The sequence below is a fragment of the Platalea leucorodia genome (assembly GCF_965183815.1).
Source record: "Platalea leucorodia genome assembly, chromosome: Z".
Taxonomy (NCBI): domain Eukaryota; kingdom Metazoa; phylum Chordata; class Aves; order Pelecaniformes; family Threskiornithidae; genus Platalea; species Platalea leucorodia.
Window position 1 is genome coordinate 28,030,203 of NC_138858.1, and position 21,396 is coordinate 28,051,598.

Sequence of the window (21,396 nt, forward strand, 5' to 3'; positions counted from 1 at the left end):
ATTTGGTTAGCCCAAACACATTCCTACTCTTGAAAACATGAACCATTCATTGTGCTCTGGACAGCAGATGAAGTTAGCTGCTTAAACATGGCCAGAAAGTACACAAATTAGGAAAAGGGAGCAATTTTAGGAGACACGCGGATCGGTATGTTAAGCGCTTTGTGAGCGATGTGCGCGATGGGGCCAGAACCAGGAGCCCAACACTAGCGAGGAAGCACAAACCCCTGCCGAAGGCGTGAAGATGGCACCGCCGCCCCAAGCAGGCCAGGGCCGGTCGTGCTGAGGGAGACTCATCCCAACAGCGCTGAAGGGAGAGCCACCTTGAACTTCTACCACCAGCCCGTGCTCGAGGGGCTGCGCTTGTTGAGGCCGGGCTCTCCCCTCCCGCGCTGCCTCTGCCCAACCCCGGCCCCGGCCGGCCGCTGCCACCCGAGGCGGAACCAGGCGCCGCGGGGCTCAGGCCTCCACAAGATGGCGGCCGCCGCTGAGGGGAGGCGCGCGGCACGCCGCGGGGCGGGGCGGGGCGGGGCGGCCGCCGGCGGCGGTGCCCGGAGGAGCGGAGCAGAGCGGAGCGGAGCGGTGGCGCCATGGGGGAGCCGGCCGCCGGCGGGGAGAGCGATAGCGACCAGACCGTCGTGGAGGGCTCTCTGACAGAGAGCGATGTGGAGGAGGAGGAGTTCCGCAGGAGGAGGTGGTAACGCGGTGTTGGTCCCTGTGCCAGCGCGGCGGCAGGTGTGGCGCAGGGAGAAGCCAGGGCCCCGCGGCGGCGGGCGGAGGGGGCCGCTCCCGGGCCGCCCTGAGGGGAGGCGGACCGCCGCCCCCGGCCTGCCCGGCTCTGGGTGTGATCTCAGGAGCGCACCGGCCACACGCAGGAGCCACCGCCACCTGCACCTGACATCCCACAGTGCAAAACAGCACTTCTACGTTATTTCATAAATGCGTATTTTTAGTTTTTTTTTTCTTTTTTAAATCTTTTTTCCTCTATCCAGACCAGTTTTGTATGCCCTTAGACTCAGTGGTTCTCAGCTCTGCAAGTGGCGCCATTTCTTTTACACACACCTTGTGGGCCTGCAAGTTTGTGCCTCGAGACCCTCCTCGATACCGTTTTAGTCAGTGCAAGTGAAACGCACCAGAACCCAACTCAGAAAAAATAAAGAAAACACTATTCAATACGATTGCTGCTGATGTTATTTCACCACAACTTTAACTTGGTACCACTTTCACGACGTAATCTCCTGTGTCCCTTAAGACATGGCAAAAAATTGAAACTACCAAGCAGCTGCACTTCTTTGTACTGGCTTTGTGGCCCAGTATGGCTTGGAAATACGTAAAGCGGTGATGTACCTCCCTACCTCGGCTTTCTGTGCGGAGGGTCGGGTATATCCTCACAGTCTGGGAGTCTGCTGCTGTTGGTGTTAGCGTTGGAGGTGCGCTCGCCCCGCGTGCAGTTAGCAGTGTCCCCACAGCAGAGGCTAAGATGGGTGCCCTCGGCTGCCCTTTGAGTTTACGGGACTGAAAAGCAGAGCATGCAACTGTTTTAACGGCCTTTTATTAATTTTTTTTTTTTTATTTTGCAAAGCTTGCCTTTTCTTAATGAGGACATGGCTTTAGCAACAGAAATAAGTATTGATGAAGGTAGGACAGATTATTTTTTCAGTCTGTGTTGTTTTTTTCTATAAACTGTTGCTGTGGATGTTGCCTGAGCCCATGTTATTTAAACTTAAATGTTGCATGAAGTTCATTCTTGTGAACTGCATGTGCTCTCTTATTGTAACCATAGTTTTAGCTCATATTTTAGGAGAATGTTCAGCACATTTTTAATATTTGAAAAATAGGTTTGCTCTTAATTTCTCCATTCTTCCTGTGTACTATAACTGAGAATGCCTGGCTTGGGAAGTGTTTGAACTGTATATAGGGATATCCTTTTTATTTAGATAGGTGTATTGTGTTTGAGCAGAATAAAATAAATGGGATCTGAACACATAATAGTCATATAAATGAAATCTATACACATAATAGTCATATTAACTATAGTTGCAGGTAGTATTTTAAAAAAAGATAATATTGTTAATATATCCATTCTCTTCAAATTTAACATACAAAATTTGGATGGGAATATATAAGTGCATTATTTTAAATGTATTGTTAAATTACTTTAAACATAAATGCATGTGCGCTCATTTAAAGCCTTAAAATCTTCCCTAATAACTCCCTTAGAGCAGGTTGCATGAGGAAGTGTGTTGTAGTTTCATAATAGTTTTACTTGTACCTCCTTGGCATTTTTATATAATCCATTTGACTTGCGTCCTGTACGTTTATTCCAGCGATACAGAGGCTGCCTATTCTTTAAGTGACACAAGGTGTTCTTAGTGTTCTTCCAGATTTTTTTTTTGTTTGTCTTTTTGCCAATTTGAAGACCTGAGTGGACTATTGTTTTTTATCAGCCTGCTCTGAGCTAATATAAATCTTACCTACAGCCCATTGAAATCTGCAGAAACTTTTCCTACGGCTGCGATTTCCTGATGCTGAACCTTTCATAGTTGCTCAGTAGTTTTGTATGACGAAAGAAGCATCATCCCATTTTGAACTTACCTGTGGTTATCCACTGGAATTAAAACCTGGCAACATTCAACATACATGGTTTAAGGCATGTTTATTTGACTCATTGTTCAGGTTGTGGAGTGGGGATTTGTCTGAGGGTTGGGTGGGGTTTTTTGTCTCTGTAAACGTAATAGATTATGATATTCTTAGCATTCTGCCTGCAGCATTTTATATTCAGTAAGTTGGAATTAGTATTCCGTTATTCATGTATTTGTGCACACTTGTATAGTAGCAATTTGGTGATGAGATACGTAACATAAAGATTAATTTGATGGGTATTTTATTACTGTCAGTAACAACATTTTAGTTTTGAAACCTAAGGGTCCAGCTGTAAGGGTTTCTCTCTTTTTTTGTTTTCCAGAGAGAAGTTGTTCCTTTGCATAGTCATTAAAGAAAGTATTCCAATATTTTTAGTCAAATGGATCAGGCAGATTATCAAAATTGCAGTTGTTAGTTTAAGAAACAGGAAGAGTTAATTTCCAGTATGAACTCAGGGAGGGTTCCAGAACACAAAATGAAATAAGTTTTCGCCCCCAGCTGGTTTTATTCATTTCTGACCTCGCCTATATTGTAGTTTCAAAATCTAGTTAGATAGACTGTTTAACCACTGAAGTCCGTTGCATATCAGAAGCTTTGATACATATACCTCAACTACTGAGTTATGTAGCAATTTATGTGGAAATTCATGGAGTTATGGAAAGTTTTGTAGAAATTAAGGCAATCAAAACTTCCTTTAATTACTGCATTTTTCTACTGTGTTTTTTTTTTTTCCTCCTAGGAGCTCCCTCTCCAGAAATCTGTTTTATACAGAAATTTGATGATCACACATATAGTCAGAAGCAAGAACAGATAAATCCAGTAGGTATAGAAATTATACGTGTCCTGCTACACATACCTAATTATTAATTATTAATAAACTCACTGGACCTCCAATTCTTTATGTGCAAAAGAGCGTGGTGGCTTGCAGCTGAAATGAATTTTATGGCAAGACAGTCGTCACGTGTGTAGTACATTCTCTCCAGCAATGTATCAAAGTGTTCCCTGGTATTTCATGAGGGTACAGCCTTTCATATTTGAGGAACAAGCCCGTGACAAAGATGAAGAAGTCGTGGAGCACAAACTTTTTAGTGTGTTCCCTTCAGGACCTGAAAGATAACCATCTGGGTTAGCCATGCCAGAATACACCCTCAGTTACTCATTATGAGATTAGCTGTGATGCAACGATTGGACAATTGTTTCTTTAGAACAGAAAGAGATAATAATCTGAAATGCAGACTAAAATGTCTGCTTGTGTGATGATGGAGTAATTATTCTACTCTACGGATAATTCTGCATTCCCTAACCTACTAATTAGCCTACCTTTTAATATGTTTGCCAGGGTTGGTAGCTAGCCCATAAACTACTGTTCAATTGAGCAGTCAGCTTTCCACCTGCATATGACACACTTATGAAACAATGGGAAACAAACAGGTTTCTGTTCTTTTACTGAGATTGTTTTAAAACATGTGACTGTTACACTGTCTTTAACGCTGTGGATTCACCAGTCCAAGGACCACTATCTATGTATCTTTATTCCAGTATAAGAGGGTTTTTTAAAAGAACTAAACTGCTTCCTAGACGACAAAAACTACATTGAAAAAAGACACTCCTTCTACTGAAGTGAATGATTTTGCAGAGCATTACAGAATTGCAAATAAATTTCTCTCAACTGACAGTGCAGGAAACAGTGAACAAAATTGAAAAGATGCTGTTATTTCAAAGGCTTTTCTCCGTAAGTTTATTTTGCTGCTTGTATGTCCCAGGGTTGTCTTGACTGAAGTTTACCACAGTTTTCTAAGGACAGAGGGAATGAGGGAAGTGCCCATTTACTCTCTCCCTTTCACCTCTGGGAGCTGATCTGACTACCTGCTGATTAACCTAAGTGTTTGGCTTCATGGCTCTCATGCAATCCCAGTAAGGGATTCTTCCAAGTCTAAGGACAAATCCCCTGTCTGCAAAAGGAAAAGTCAGAAAAGCGAAGAAACCTAGTACTTTTCACCAAATAGTTTGGGTAACTCTCACAAATTTTTTTTTTTTTTGTGAGACCTATATAGGATGCCAGTGGCAGCTTGGTCATGCACAGCGTGGGACAGTGTGAAATGTAAATCTTTACTGAATGCTGTAAGGAGCGGTATTGTCCTGTCATCCTTGATACTTGCATTTGTAGATTGCACCAGTGTGGTCTTCAGCCACGCTGAGAGCCAACATGGAATGTGCTTACAGTGAAGCTTTCCTTGTACTGTGCCCTCAGAAATGATCTTATGTGAGTACAGCATCTTGATGCAATGTGATATGAGGGTCGTGCAACCCAGAGTGGCGGTGAATTTTTTCAGGAAATGTAACATCTGTTCCAGTTGTTCCAAAGAGTCTTGGCTTTCTTTGTACTTAAGGGGGGTTGGGGGAGACTTGGGATATGCAGCCCTATCTTTGATTCTACCATGTAAGAGATTGTAAGTAAGACTTTTCTTCCACGAGAGATGCAGTAGATATACAGACAGATATTGTAGGATTCAGGTTCTTTCCAACTGACAAGTTTTTTCCATTATCTATTAACATCCTATTCCATGGCTTGTTCAGTCAGACCTCATGATTGAGAGTTTGTGCTTTCACCTTTTTGAGGCTTTTTTTTCTTGTCCAGTTTGGTGAAGTCCACCTAAAGTTGTTAGGTGACACATACAGCTTTTAAGCATTAGTCTTCTTTTGGAACACATCCAGAGTCCCCTCAGATAGTTGGCTGTATAAATAAATGTTCAAATGAGAAGAATCAGTTGAGTTTTGCAGGAATTTTGTTACCAAAAGCAAGAGAGCAGGAGAAAAGGCTGTTCCCAGTACTTAGTCAGTGGTCACAAATACTATTTATGTAACTTTTATGATTTGAGAAGACCTCTCAACCAATCAGCAACACACCAATTTTGCTTAGAACCTAATTTTTTAGCAGACAAAATGGCTCGTCCTTCTGAGATATAACAGTAGTTCATTGAGCTTTAAGCGTCTGTCTGAGCAACGTTAGCCAGTCAAAGAGGTTTAGTAGTTGTTCTGCTATCCTCCTGACCTCTCTTGGTCTCTGGGTAATGTTCTGTGTAAATACCCAGGCTGATTTGTACAAAGGGTGTATTTAGCAAAGTTAGTAACTCTCTGCAAACTATCCCATTGCCATATTTTGGAACTACATCAGTCAATAATTGTTGCACAAGCTGTTTCTAAATAATCTGTTCTGTTCCAGGGAGCCTTTTAGGAGTCCTTCCTACTGGGCAATCTCCACCTGTTGCTCTTCAGGTCATTGCTAAAATGGTTGTTCTTATTGTGTTGCTAATACCTTGTGCAAGCCAAATAAGTCATCACTTGGTGTCCATACCAAGATGTTCTTTCCTAGAGTTTTCCTAGTGCTGTGAATGTCCTCCACTGTATGTCGATGATTTGTTTAAAATTGCAGCCAGTATGCTGATAGTCCACTAGTAATCTCCAGTCATCAGCTCATCTGGAAGGGAACTGTTCTGCAGTTCACCCGTCCATCTTAATCACTCCTGTGTTGCCTTAGACTTTACATGAAGGCTCCTTTTTCCATACTAGAGGAGATTTCTTCCTTATGTACAGTCAGAGGCACAAAAAGCAGATCCAGGCTCCTTGAACTAAAGAGTTTGAATTCGGCTCCTGCACTGACATCAGCTCTTTCCTTACCCACATGGCCTTTCCTGTGTCTGCATGTGGCAGCCCTGCCACTTAGAGCTTGCTAATGTGCAGGTCTTGTCAGCTAAGTTCCTTAATTCTGCCTTTTCCAGGGATATTGAGAGTTGTATACTAAACTCCACAGTCTCTGGAGCAGAGCCCTATCTTATTTAATGAAAAGAGGGAATTGTTACAGAAAAAGATTAAAACTGGGAGTTGAAATAGAAATACCTTGTGTTTTGGTCTTTTGATGTATAAAACACGTGAAGTTTAAAGCGATCATATCCTACTTGCATAGGTATGTTTTCCTTCTGGGTGAGTGTTGTCTTTCATTTTGTGATTGTGATTTATTTTTTAACATTTTTCTCAAATAGCACAAATAAAAAAAAAGATTTAAGTGGAATGGCTTTTGTATCTTATTAGTAATGTATGTAAAGATTGGATCTAAAAATTCTGTTTCCCAACTCAATTACAGAAGGAGGAAGATAAGCATGTAAAAAAAGCTGAGAAAATTAATAATGAAGTACTTTGTTTACTAACTTCTTAAATTTTTTTTTTCATTCAGATACCTCAAGAGGCATACACATCTGATCAGTCTCAGTCTCTACTGCAGTGAGTATAATACATCACACAGGAATTCCAGTCAGGCATACTGTAATTAAACAATTCCATTATACCTCCATTTGTATGTTATTTTAGTCTCAGTGTTCTATTGTGAAGCAGTTTTCTTGTTTGCTTAGTGAAGGATCTATATTCATGTCAGAGGTAATTCTGTGTCCAGTATAGGTCAAACTGTACCTGTATTTGGTTTTTTGATGATACTACCTTTAATGGTATAAGGGCATAAGCAACAGGAATGACAGTAAACTACTCAGGGAAAACCATTAGGCAATAAACAAAAATTTGTAGTAAATATTACTAGACTTTTTGTTCTCAGAAGCTATGGAAAGTTTTCGGTAGAAGATGGGTTTATAACAGAAATACAGAAAGAAGTAATAAAAAATAGGAAGGGCCTTTTTTTTCACTTAGAGAATGAATGTATGGACATAGCTAGCTCCACTTAGGAAATTTGGAAGTCTTAGTTACTGCATGTCCTTGTAAAGAGAAGTGTGCCTCTAAAATAATTGCAGTTGTTTCCACAAATAATTGTAAGTACAGAACTGCATAAACTCAAAGTACTGTAGAAATTTTCTTAAGCTGAACAGATTACAATTCTTACTGAATAAGAACTTTTTATTGTATTATTTAATTCTAGGGATTGGATAAAGTGTCCATCACTTACTGAAAATGTTTCTAAGCCTGGTTTTTCACTAGATGCTGCAGTAGAGGGACAGCAAAATAATTCTGTAGGTATGTTGTATTTTGTACAAAACTGAAAGTTGCTCTAGCTGTGGCAGAATAATCTGAAAGCTGAAGATGAGTATCCATGTAGGTTTATTTAGAATCTGACTGTAATGTGGCCTTTACAACGTTTAGTTTAGTTTTCATTTTTAGTTGTCTTTGGCTACAAGTTATGTTTTTGTAAGCATTCTGTTAGGATTATTTGAAGAAATAACTGTTTTCCCAAGCCAGTGGTATATTTCCAGCTGAAAGTTATGTCATTGCTGTGGAATTTTCTGACAAAAGTTAAAGGCCATAGGGTACTCAAGTGCCATATGGGTGTGTAAGGTAAGCATAGATGTAACAGTCATTGAGGGTTCCTACATGCTTCTTACTAACATGTCCAAGAATCAAAGACATCTGTAAGAAAGGAGAAACAAAAATGCTACTGGTCATTTCCCAGATCTGTCTGACCCTGCTGCTACTTCAGTTGTACTTCTGTTCCTCTGTGCTCCCATCAGTGCAGGGTTGCCTCATCTATTTTGCTGTCTCCCTGTTTGAGTTATTTTTTGCTAGCCCAATAGAAAACCATTCACTTTATTTCTGATTAGGAAATTCCCAGGGAGTCCCATGAATGTCAACACGGTGATGGGAGCAGGGGCGTTGGGACCAGCCCTTTTCAGAGGCAGTAAATTATTGGATTGGTTTAGGTGTATTGTCTAATTGCATGTAATTACAGAGGGCAGGGGATAGGTCTCATCCTGTGGAATGGGCGGCGATTCTGTCTGCTGGTAGTCTGGAAATACAGGCCTCTAAACCACAGTAAAGAAATGTGACATAATAGCCCCGGAATATAATTTGGTGACTAACAGAGCCTAACCAGAAACCTTATTGTCAGTTCCACTTAGAGAGCATGACAGTAGTAATTTTTAAGGTTTGAAACTTCAGCCTTAATCAGGCATTGAGGCCATTTAGAGATGATGAGAACTTTCAGAAATGGACAGTACAACTGAAATATTTGTTTATTCTCCTACATCTAGATATCAAATTGAATGGATTTCAGAAAGATGCAGAAGGAAAGGTAAGTGTATTTTTACAACTGAATGTGTATAAAATATCATTTAATTTAATTAGCATTAGAGAATATTTTACTGAAAAATACCTGTTTCTTTCATTTTAAAAAGGAGGCACGTAGCTGTGTATCATAACTGACACTGAGTGCATTGCGTGAAAACAACTTAAGAGCTAACCTTTATTTTCTGCTTTTTGGGTAGGAACTGCAGTTATTAAGCTTGTAGGGCACAAGGGTAGAAGCGTAGCAGTAACAATGAAGTAGGAAAGACATCACCATGATGCAGAATCTATAAGGGCTGTTACTTAAGGTAAAGTAATAAAGACTTTTGGTAGCTTAAAACAGGTTTTCCACCAATGAAAGTTATGGGAGAGGCATTAGGAAGGTCTTTGAGGAGGAACAGAGTATCTGTAACTGTCCCTCTGTTTGCGAGTAATGACTTACTTGTGGCCAAAAATAGATTAGTACCAGTCTCTTTGATACATCTCTTTGGTAATCCTAAAGCTGCTCATGAGTGACATGTTTCAGTGCTGATGAGGTAAAAGTGAGGGAATAGCTTTGGAGCCACCTTTCCCCCCATTTGTCAGCTCCTTTCTCAGTGATACTGAATCGGGGATGGTTCCATTCCAGTGTGAGCCTATCTGCTTGGGTGTTGCTAGGAGCTACCCGTTTTCTTTGCCATGTGTTTCTGCTGCTTCCTTTGGGCCAATACTAGCGATCGTTTGACCTTCACCATGAAGTAAGTTTTGGGGAAAAACTGTCAGATACTGTTCAATTTTTTTAGTTGGCTTAGTTTTCAGCCAGGTTGTCTATTCAGGCCAGCTCCCCAGAATATTAGGTAAGTGCCAATGCAGCACAAGAGTAGATGTGGAAATGCACAGCTGGAGGCAAGCTGAAGGGCAGGGGCTATACCAACACTAATTTAGGTAAGCTTAATGCAATCTGAATGTTACGAGTGTAGCTCACAAATAATACTGATTATTTTAGTAATTATCTGCTTGCAAGCACTGCTTTTGCACGTAAAAGAAAGAAAACCTTGGAGGGAAGAAGGATCTCCCTGACAGCTTCCAGAAGACACAGTAGCAAAAATTCAACAATATATCCATGTGAATCATCCAACCCAGAAATATCTTGAGCAAGAGTTGAACGTTCTGCAACCACCGACATAAACAGCCAGTGGTCAAATGTTCCCTTGATTCCTCTCCACTTCCCCTCTCCCCTTTTCCCTTCCAGCACTCCCTCCATTCTTGGTTTGTAGTCAGTTAAGTGCGAGCAGCAGGGAAGGACTTGAGCAGATTTCTCTCCAGTTAGCAGAGGAAGTGCTGGCAGCATGTCATGAAGGGGTTCTTGGCCTTTGCCTCTGTATCATCTGTCTGTATGCTATCGTCTGCTACCTCTGCATTGTTACCTCCTTCTGCTACCTCTCTGAGGCACAATGCCCTCTTTGTGCCTTTTGATTTCTAGTCTTAGTTCATCCCTGACCAGTCCATTGCTTTCAGGCCTATGTTTGCTAGACAGAGAAACTGTCATTGAAATTTGCTGTGTTGCTGTTTCTGCAGCAAAAAGTAACTGCTCTTACCAACTCCTATTACAATGTCATGGACAGTTTTGAGGATTTCTACAGCACTAGTGACATCAACTGCATGGGTCCTAGAGAAACGACAGGATCTTACTGGGAACATGTAATGCTTGCTGCCATCTGCAGCTTCTTAGGAAACTTCACATCAACTTAGAGCACGGCATCAGTTCCAGTATTCCTTCTCTGACATTCCAATGTGGACCAATTTACAGCAATATGCAATGTAATTATCTGCTGAAATAGCCTGCTTAATGCAGAAACCATAGCATTGTGACCGTTCCATCTAGTCCCATAGATTTGTACCTATAAATAAAAAGTTACAATTCTATATAAATCAATTTTACTTTCCTTTTTTCAGGGAGCCTGAGTAAGGTTAATGTTGGGGAAAAAACAGTACTCGCTAAAATTCACCAAAGACAAATTTGAGACCAGTATGGCAAGTTGTTCATGTCTTGTAGCAAATATGGTTAATTACATGGTCAAGTATTCCTTGTCTAAGAACAAAGGAAAGAAAAGAAATCCCCTAGGCTATTCATTTTTGAAAAATATACAACTACCAATATACAACTATAATAACAAATTTATTAAATGAAACATTGTCATTGTACAGAATTAGTTAAATAGAAAAAAAATTGAAATGTCTTGAAACAAAGATTACCTATAATTAATAGCCTCTGGAGAATAGGCAGATTGAGTGCATTGAGAATATCTCCAGAGAGGATATTTTAGGAGCCTGGAGTAAGAAGGTTGGGATTAATCACTGCAGTGAATTATATTTTTTGCATATTGGGTGATGTTGGCACTGGCGAGATCTGAGTGCTGCAAGAAAACCTCATGTGAGAGGAACCAATGTCCGTCACAAGCTTCCATGTACTGATTTGAAGAAAGGGCAGGACAGGCATCTTGAAAACTATCAGGGAGTCACTGGGCATGTTAGTTTTGTGTATCTATTCCTGAAAATAGAAGAGAAATTCATTAATTAACATAATCTCTGCATAGAAGTCCTGCCACCATAAAATTAGTCTTGCTGGGTTTTCTTGATTTCAATGATGTAGCAACTCTGATTTCTGTTGTGGTTAGTCTGTTAATAGTGGGGCCAATACTGTTCAACATCTTCATTAATGGCCTGAAAAATGGAACAGAATGCACCCTCAGCAAGTTGGTACCCTCCCAGATGGTACTGGGAGGAGTGAGAAATGGACCAGATAGTTGTGTTGCCATTCAGAGGGACCTGGACAGGTTGGAGAACAGAGCAGAGAGGAATCTCACAAAGTTCAACAAGGGGAAGTGCAAAGTCCTGCATCTGGGGAGGAGCAACCTCAGGCACCAGTACCTGCTGGGGACCAGCTGGCTGAAAAGTAGCTCTGAAGAGAAGGACCTGGGGATCCTGGTGGACAATAAGCTGGCCAGGAGCTTGATACACCCTTCAGGCAAAGAAGGTGACCAATGTCCTGAGCTGCATTAGGAAAAGGGTTGCCAGCAAGTCAAGGGAGGTGATCCTTTACTCAGAACTGGTAAGACCACCTCTAGAATACTGTGTCCAGTTCTGGGTCCTCAGTACAAGAAAGATACGGACACACTGGAGTGAGTCCAGCACAGGGCCACAAAGAATTATCTTTGGATAAAAGGACTAAAGGACTGGTGCATCTGGTTCCGTAAGGCCTTTGACATGGTCCCCCACAACATCCTTCTCTCTAAATTGGAAGGATAGGGATTTGATGGATGGACTGTTTGGTGGATGAGGAATGGGTTGGATGCTCACATCCAGAGAGTAGTGGTCAACGGCTCAATGTCCAGATGGAGATGAGTGATGAGTGGTGTCCCTCAGGATTCCATACTGGGACCAGTACTGTTTAATATCTTCATCAATGACATAGACAGTGGGATCGAGTGCACCCTCAGCAAGTTTGCAGGCGACACCAAGCTGAGTGGTGTGGTTGACATGCCTGAGGGACAGGATGCCATTCAGAGGGACGTGGGCAAACGTGAGAAGTGGGCCTGTGTGAACCTCATGAGGTTCAACAAGGCCAAGTGCAAGGTCCTGCACCTGGGTCAGGGGAACCCCCAGTATCAACACAGGCTGGGGGATGAAGAAACTGAGAGCAGCCCTGCGGAGAAGGACTTGGGAGTACTGGTGGATGAAAAGCTGGACATGAGCCAGCAATGTGCACTCGCAGCCCAGAAGGCCAACCGTATCCTGGGCTGCATCAAAAGCAGCGTGGCCAGCAGGTCGAGGGAGGTGATTCTGCCCCTCTGCTCTGCTCTGGTGAGACCCCACCTGGAGCACTGCATCCAGCTCTGGGCCCCTCAGTACAGTATGGTCTTTCGTATGAGGACAGTCTGAGAGAGCTATGACTGTTCAGCCTGGAGAAGATAAGGCTTGGGGGGATCTTACCAATGTGTATGAACACTTGACAGGAAGGAATGAAGATGAGGGAGCCAGACTTCTCAGTAGTGCCCACTGATGGGACAAGAGGAAAGGGGCACAAATTAAAAAAAAAAAGAAATCCCATTTGAACACAAAAAAACACTTTTAAACTGTGAGGGTGGTCAGGCAGTGGAACAAGTTGCCTAGAGAGGTTGTGCGTTCTCCATCTGTGGAGATACTCAGAACCTGACAGGGCATGGTCCTGGGCAACTTGCTGCAGCTGACGCTGCTTGAGCAGCAAGGTTGGACTAGATGATCTCAAGAGGTCCCTTCCAACCTCAGCTGTTCTGTGATTCTCTGTCCTCATGTCCCAGTATATTGCAGTAATCTTCAGCTCCACATTCTCACAAAAGCTGGTAGTGTTGATCCTTCTGAAGCCTTAACTCTTAGTGGTTCTCTTACATGTATGTATTGAAAGGCTGAACTCTGCTTGACTCAGAGCTAGCAGATACAGGAGTCCCCTTACATTTCCACTCCACCCTTATTATTTATGCTTCAGTATTAGTCAGTCCAGTTTTATCTTGTAACATTTGCAAGCCACAGTCTGTGACACCAAACAGACACCAATTTCTTGATAACTTTTCAATTGTTCTCAAACACATGGAAAAAAAATCCTTGCATGTCAAGATTCACCAAGGTGATGTGAATGCACTGCCATCTGCAGGAAGTGACAGGCCAGATTTAAGCTTGCTTATGTAGTGCACAGGGAGAGGCGGACATCTAAGGCTTGGCTAAGCCTGGCTCGCTCACTGGCCTTTGGTGCAGTGAGTTTATTAATGCACAGTTTTTATATCCACAGTCAAGTAAGTTGTTGTTTTTAGATGAGACCTCTGCTTGGCTTCCCTGTCCATCTGCGAGGTTCTGAATCAGCTGAGGCTGGAGTTGACCGTGGCCATGCTCAACTGTTACCCAGTGTGTGCTTACTGGGTAAGATCAGGAGACAAGAGATTCTGGGCTGATGCTAGAAGGTCAGCAGGATTTGTGCCTGGATTAAGGAGCACCTTGATTTGGATTTGTACCAGGAATAATTGAGACATGAGGATAGTGGATTTAAATCAAGGCTTTCGAAGTAGTGTGCTCATGCTCAGTGGAAGAGATTGACAGATGCCATGAGATGGTTGGCATTCAAACCCTAAACAGAATTAACAGCCTTATGCCAAAGAGATACCTTTTTCTCTTTGACATTCTTACATAGGAACCCGTTTTTTAAATAAGTTGCTTGAAGCATAGATGTTCTGGTGGAGAATGGACCCCAACCTGCATTTACCACAATGTTGATACTTTGCTGCTGAGCTACTGACTGAGGGGGAATCCTGCTCCTCCTTTGAGTGAAATTTATGTGTATTTAGACCATATTTACCAGACTGCGGTCCACAGGAGGGAGAACTCCCTGTTTTGGTTCAGTTCCCAGCTGGCTCAGCCTTCCTACATCAGCAGCTCCTCTGTTCCTTTTCAACAGACAATTGAAGGTACAGGGACCTTAGGTAATGGGGCTTTAAGTGTCTTTATGGATGAGTGGCAGCTGAGGATGGGTTTTAGGGAGGGAAAGCTCTGACTTTTATTCTGTTCTGCAGATTTTAATTACTTGTAGAGCAAGTCCCACGGGATTTTTTGGTTTTAGGATCTTGCAAAATTAGTAATTTATGCCTGCCTGATCCTTCTTCATTAATATAAATGTAAGTTTCACCATTCCTTCAACAAATGCCCCAAGCCTTTTTCTTAGGAAATTTGTAATATACATACATGCTGTTTGTACCACAGTTCTTCAAGTACAGAAAGTTACGCCAGTGGTTTTTTTCCCCAGTTGTTTAAAGTCTGCACAAATTAGAGAAGTGGTCTAAAAATAAAATGTAATTCAATACAGCAAAGTAAGAAGTAGTCAGTACTTAAAAAAGGAACAATTAGCTACACAGGTGCAAGATAGGAAACAGCAGACTGGGGAATAATTTTTCAACAAAGAATCAGGGACTTATAATGGCTTACAAACTGAATGTGAGTCAATGCTGTAAGATTTCTGCCCTTTTTGTTTTTTTGTGTGTGAGCTTTATCAAAATTATGTTACCAGTGGTTAAAGGATTCTTGCACTGCCCACTATTGCCACTTGCTGGCAGCAAGAGCCTAAAAATGGATTGAAAGAGATTTTCTTAAGGTCTAGTATTACTGAGCAACAGCACTATTATATACAAACGTTCTATAGAAAAAATATGTTTGAGGTCTGCTGAGGCATCTGATTTTCTCCTGCAGTAGCACTTGAAGCAGAGATAGGGAAAAAAATGAAAAAGCTATTAATTGGTATAAAAATGGGGGCATCTGTTGAAAGGAGCTCAAAGTGATTAGAAAAGCAGTAGCAGTATTACTTTTCCAAGAACAGTTATGGTTTTGTGGTTCTGTACTCAGCGAGGAAACTCAAATGTGCAGCCTCCAAACATACTCCTAAGGTTTTGAACTGAAGCTTATTAGGCACAAATGCTCCATACCTGTGTGGGATCCACATAAACACATAATCAAAACTCATATATTGTGTTTTACTAACTATGCTTTTTATGTTATTGTGAATATGTTCACTTTCATTATTTCTGGGTGACAGAAATTTTTAATGCCTTTCTTTTAAAGCCCTTTAACACCCTCAGGTCATTGGCAATGGCATAACATCTTTGACTTTATAACAGAGTTAGTCACTCTTACTCTGGATTTTCACTGCTAGGGAAGTCAACAGCGGAAATGCTCTACTTTTGAAACTGAGACCTCAGTCTAACCCTTGTTAAGAAATTGCGCAAGTTCTTAGGGAAGGCTTTAAGTCTTGTAGCTTATGCAAGAAATGCAGATAAAATACATGTATATGTATGGATGACTTCTAAAGTGAATGTTAATTACATGCTTTTTTAGAAAGAGTTGTTCCATTCCTTTTTGTAAACTTTTTTTTTTTTTTTAATGTTCAGATTTTACAGAAATTAAGTAATGAAGATCTCTCTCCAGAAATAAGCCTCTATCTAGATGCCCTTCTGGAGGATATAATAAGGGTTCCAAAGGAACAGATACCACAAGATATATTTCCGTGTGTTTTAGAAGATTGCCAGAGAACCTGCATGGCCAATATTGACGCAGATAACAGAGTAAAAGAACATTCCCCTAATAATAACACAGATCGGTCACTGACATCCCCAGGGAAGATTTTCATGGAAGCATTCACTGAACAGAGCATAGAGACTGGTGAATTTGAAATCAGTGATTTGCTGAGATTCCTCGGTGATTCTGAGAGTCTTAAAATGATAAGCCCATTGCCTGACAAGTTAGAGTGTCAGGGTCATGCCTTTTCCATTGATCCATCAGCAGATGAGAGCAGTGATGCCCTGCCAGTACAGCTTGTGACAGCTCTGGATGCCTTGTCAGGATCTGTAGTACAACCTGTCACTCCTGTAGTGCCAAATGAGGGACAGCATAACACCGAGGGAGAGCAGTTAAATTCAGAACCCGCTATTCCCCAGTTAGATGATGACTGTACACAAATAACAAACGTGATTGAACCTCAACTTGCTACAATTCAGGTGGAAGAAATAAAAGCCGTAACAGGATCTAACATGCAGAGGACAACAAATGAGCAAGTATATACACAGTTTAATTAATATTTGAAAATTTATGTTTATCATAAAATGTTTTATAGAATAGCCAAATTACTTGGAGATGTGAATAAACTGGCATCAATAATTTACAGGTTTAATACATTTCAATTGGTTTTGTTTTAGAAATCCAGTAGTGTCTTTCTGTTTTGATATATCCATGTTATGAAAATGGCTGAGCTTGCTGCGAAAGTAAATCCTAGTAAAGTTAATTCAGTGACTCATGTGGAAGTCTAGAATCAGCATGGGAGTTTCAAAAACTCCTGGTCCCCCTGTACATCGTCTTATGTCTCGCATTCTCTCCAAGGAAGGTTCCAAAACACTATTCTGCTATTTCATTGTAGCACACTGGCATATACCAGCCAATTCCAACTCTAGGTTCCTACCCCATCCGGTTCTGGTTTTTCTCCAGACTACTATGCTGTTTTCTGCTATCATAGTTCTCACCACTGTAGCATACAAATTCTTTGCAAGTATTACTAAAGAAATTACAGCTATGTCTTTCCTGTAGACTAGAAAGATTACTTATGGGGATTTTTTACATGTATATTTAGAAATGCATTTATTTTGTTTAGTTCTGCCTATGTGAGACTTACTGAAAAAATTGAGGCATGTTTTTATGTTTGTGTCCTCCCCTGAAGAAGCCAGTATGTATGGGTACAACATGTGATCCGTTTGTCTGTTTTCTTCTCTTACCCTGTGCTGTTGCCTCCACAGTGTTATGTCCTCTGCTGTAAAGGTGATCTGGAATAGGTCATTTGGGTTAACAACATGAATGCAAAAATCCGGAGAGGAACATGAAGGGAAAGCAATGCTGTAGTCTCTTCCTGTTTAGATTATAATATGGGAGAGAGAAGGACACATAGGAGACGTATGTGTATGCTGTAGAGTGTAGTAGGCATCACTTGTAAACCTGGAATCAGATTCTCTGCTCTGTGTTGTCTTTCAGTAATCTGGAGCTGCAAATCAATGATCAGCCACATATAACTAGCTATTTAAGGTGTTTTTACAGTCTCTTTGCTTCTCCACAATGGCATAAAGCATTCAAAGACTATGAGTTAATTCCCTCTTTTGCTGGTAGTATTAACTGAATATAACAGAACGTAATAAAATGTGCCACAAAGGTAGCTAATTTCAAGGTGCTGAAAGGTCTCTAGGCTAATAAGCAACTTACAAAGCTCTTTCAGTGAAGTGTTGATTTCTGAAATTTGTAGCACAGCTGTGAGAAGCTTAATGTATAGATTTACTCAATATTGTAGTTAAGATTGTGAAGCAGGGTCCTGTGGGAGTGGGGACCTATAACCTCTTGTCGATTAATAATTGATTTTAGCTTTTTTTGTGCCTCCATCTGCTGCTCTTGAAGGCAGAAAGTAGGGAGGCAATTTGATGAGGAAAAAACCCCAGTTAATTTTTTAGTAACTGTTGTGTTCTAACAGTATATTGCTCACCTTGGTCTTTTCTCATCTTTGTTTCTTAAGAGTATCCTTGTTGTGGTGAAACAAGTACCCAAAAGAGGAGAGCCTGTACTGTCCTGTAGATGCAATCAGGGTGCTGGATAGCCCATTTATTTTAATACATGGTCCCTTATAAAGCAAGTGGCTTTTTTTTTTCCCCGAAATGTTTTCTTCTTCTTCTCTAACCCTTCTCCCATAGCAGATGTGATGCCATGGAAAGTACTGCATAGATAGTTTTGTAAACTGAAATATTTCGTTTCCCCCAACAGCCATGTTAACATGCATCATCTCTTGACCCAGAGGCACCACTTCTAGGAATGCAGTTCATCTCTTCAGTAGCCTCTCTGCTGAATATGTCAATTAAAAAATTAGTCAACAAATCCTCCGTTTCCATCTGTGTCCCAGGAAAGGACTAACAAGTTCTCCCACATCACTGTGAAAGAATTTGTATGCATGTGTGCTGAGGGCGTGTCCTAAGAGCTTTTGGCATTAGTCAAGTGTGTAATAAGCTAATGAGTACCCAGGCTTCAGCAACTTGAGTGGTACTCAGCAGCACATCGCACTCACTTGACTAAAACAGTGAATACACTCAAGTAACTCAAATTAACTGCCATGTGATGACATATCTTTAGGGTGGGATTTCTGTCCCTTACTGGTAGATATAAGCCTCTGGTAGACACCAATCATTTAGGTTCCTGTTTGCACAACTTAGGACGAGGTGAATCACCATCATCTCTGAAAGTAGCTCTTCCTCTTCACCAATGGTAGGGGTAATGAGAACACCTAGTGTCATCTAGATGTCTGGCTTTTAGAAGGCTAAAGGTAAGTCAGGTGAATCTTGTCTGTGGTGGCTGTTGCTCAGGGATGGTATGTCTTTAGAAATAACTTCTCAGCTGGGAGTTACTGAACCTTACGTGAAACATGGTTCTTGATCTTGTGCACATTTCTAGGCTTGTGCAAGAGTGAGATAAGATGGGCTAGCTTAAGACATCTTAAACATCACTTTACGTTTTAGGACAGGAGCTCATGTCCATAGGAAACAAATGAATCTATTAAGTCATTTCATATGTCCAACCAAACAACTTTCAGATAGTAACAACTTTTGTTCACTGTCAGCTAGCCTAGATTCATTATTTAGGTTGTGATTCTGAGTGTCCTAATTCCTTTGGCTAGTTCTTCCAGGGGCATATGGTGTGGCATACTACTTTGGGAGTGCCTCTTTATGGCAACCTCTGTCTCTCGTATCTGTAGAATTCCAGTTATTCACTTAAGGAAGCCCTCCATTATCTGTGAGCAAACATATAAGACGATATTCTTGGAGCTCTTAGATATATAGCCCTTGTTTTAACTGCATGCTTACTAGTTGTTTGTAATATTTTTTTTTTTGTCACAGCCCGTGGGTGGTCAGCAGAGAGAGAAAGAAGTAATTTCAGATTACTGGAGTGCCACGTCCAGTGAAAAGCAAACTGGTGAGGGAAGTTCACATTCAGTGGAGGTGACAGCACGTGCAGAAATAGCCCAAACAACATCAAGAAACTGCAGAGATCATGTTTCCAGGCATTGCCAAATACTAGAAGAGACTCAGCAGAGGATGTGTCACAGTGGCAGTACAACAAGAAACAAAGCTAAGGATTTTGAGTATGACAAAATCATGCATAATATTCTTAAATTATTTTTTTAAATTAATGTAACAAATGCAATGCATACAGGGTACTCATTCTTCATGTAAATGACTTTAAATGATCAAAAGGTAAATGTTTTACTTTTTATTTAAAGATCTGGAAGTTAGTTTCTCTCCTGATTTACTCTTTATTCAGTACTGCCTAAGTTAGCCTATATACATGCATGCTATTACAGACTTCCTTTTAAAATCAAATATATTCACATTCTTAGCCCTACTATAAACATCGATTTATATAGAGAAGGAATATTTTTATTGATTCTAAGCAAATCTCTTGTCAGTAAAATTCAGAAATCTACTTCTAAAGACAAGCAGGATCTAGAAACCAACATATGCCAAGAAATAAATCTGAATGAGGATGGAAAAGCTAAGCAGAGAAGAAGGAGCAAGAGAACTGAAAACAAACTGAGTAAGATATTCTCTGATGTTTATCATACAGATTATTTTTTTATTTGAACAACTATAGTGAATCAGATATAATTCGTAACCTTTCCAATGTATTGTGGCATGGATTTCTTTTAAAAAGATGCTATAAACATTCATTTCAATAATTAAAATTATTGATAATTTCCCTCACTTGTTTAAACCTACATATTAGCAACCTAACAGTTCACTTGTTTGCATAAACTCCTTAAGAATCATGAGAATTTTTTCAGGATGCAATTTTTATCACAGTGTTATATATGAAAAAATTATGGTGTATTCTGAAGAGCAGAAGAAAAATGTTTTCGTGCAGAGTTAAAATGTAGATCCTGATATACGTTTGTATATCCTTCTATAATCTAGTATTCTGTTTGCAACATCATTCTGAGGATGGTGCCGTCCCCAAGAATTGACCTATACAAAACAGTTCATTCTGTCTTGAAAGCCTGCTGTTGTTATCCTGTCTGTTTTAAATATAGCATTATAGGGCCTTCACTACCACAGTCACGGAGCACTCTTTGAAGTATTTTTCCTTGCAGTGTGCTTTGTCAGAGAGAAAGATTGCTATTTTTCATCCTTTGAAGATGCATGCAGAGAAATTCTTTGCCTTGCAGAGGAAGTGTGTAGGAGAACACAGAGTTTCCTCACTTCAGTGCTCACTCCAGCATCTTTAGGATTGGGATCTTAAGAAGTTTTCTTTTTTGTTTAAGCCCACTCAGTCTGGATTTATCTGTGCACCTGCAATCATTTAAACAGCTTACGAAGTTTGGAAGTATTTGACCTGTAACGACTACATCATAGCTCTTAGAAAATATGAATAATTCTACCTCCAATTAACAAACTTTCTCTTTTGCAGGGTTTTAATTATTCCCAGTGGAAGCTCTGTTTTTATGAAATTTACAATTGTATGACTAACTGCTCATTTATTTTAAATAGACTTACTAGTTTCCACTCAAAAACCAAGCTGTTGTTTTTTTAGCATGATTTCTGCAGAAAGAGTTGCACTGCCTATAGAGGTAGCTTCGTGTTCATCCAATCTAGCAAGTTTACCTCCCTTTTGCATCAGACCTAATAATCAAGAGTCTATGAATAATCTTACTTTGGTAATTCACTGAAAAAATAGCCCCATGTAAAGTTCTGGTTTGGATCAGCAAGCATCACTTGTTTCGCATAAGGTCGGACGCAAGGAAGGTGCTAGGGAAGGTACGGTAGAAGTGACAGGAAATAGGTCCTCTTGAAGTAACAAGTTAAATTGGGTTAAGTGTAACATAAAACGGCGCCTTTTTCTCTGTATGTCTGTGCAGTTTAATCCCTCCTGAACTGCTTGGCTAGCTTAGGCCAGATTTGATTAGGGCCTGCAGTATCTTAAATGATTAAGATCTTGCAAGGCTGGACAGGTGGAGGAGAGGGACTGTCCATGTGTTCAGCTGAGGGAAGGTCCAGGGTAAACCCATATCTGTTAGATTCTAAAAATCTACATAGAGTCAAGAACTTAAGAAGGCTGGGAATTAGTCTG

General features: G+C 40.7%; 1 protein-coding gene across 1 annotated transcript in view; it reads left to right on the forward strand.

The window, feature by feature from the left end:
• Positions 1 to 587: 587 nt before the first annotated feature.
• Positions 588 to 21,396, forward strand: part of ANKRD31 (ankyrin repeat domain 31) — a gene marked incomplete at both ends in the record, with an annotated part of 68,503 nt that continues 47,694 nt past the window's right edge. Inside the window, 10 exons of the mRNA XM_082335399.1 lie at positions 588 to 694; positions 1,580 to 1,635; positions 3,380 to 3,459; positions 6,872 to 6,918; positions 7,562 to 7,656; positions 8,667 to 8,707; positions 10,258 to 10,380; positions 15,645 to 16,307; positions 19,170 to 19,414; positions 19,739 to 19,866. Of these exons, the coding sequence (XP_082191525.1) occupies positions 588 to 694; positions 1,580 to 1,635; positions 3,380 to 3,459; positions 6,872 to 6,918; positions 7,562 to 7,656; positions 8,667 to 8,707; positions 10,258 to 10,380; positions 15,645 to 16,307; positions 19,170 to 19,414; positions 19,739 to 19,866 (1,585 nt within the window). The remainder of the gene's footprint in view (positions 695 to 1,579; positions 1,636 to 3,379; positions 3,460 to 6,871; positions 6,919 to 7,561; positions 7,657 to 8,666; positions 8,708 to 10,257; positions 10,381 to 15,644; positions 16,308 to 19,169; positions 19,415 to 19,738; positions 19,867 to 21,396) is intronic.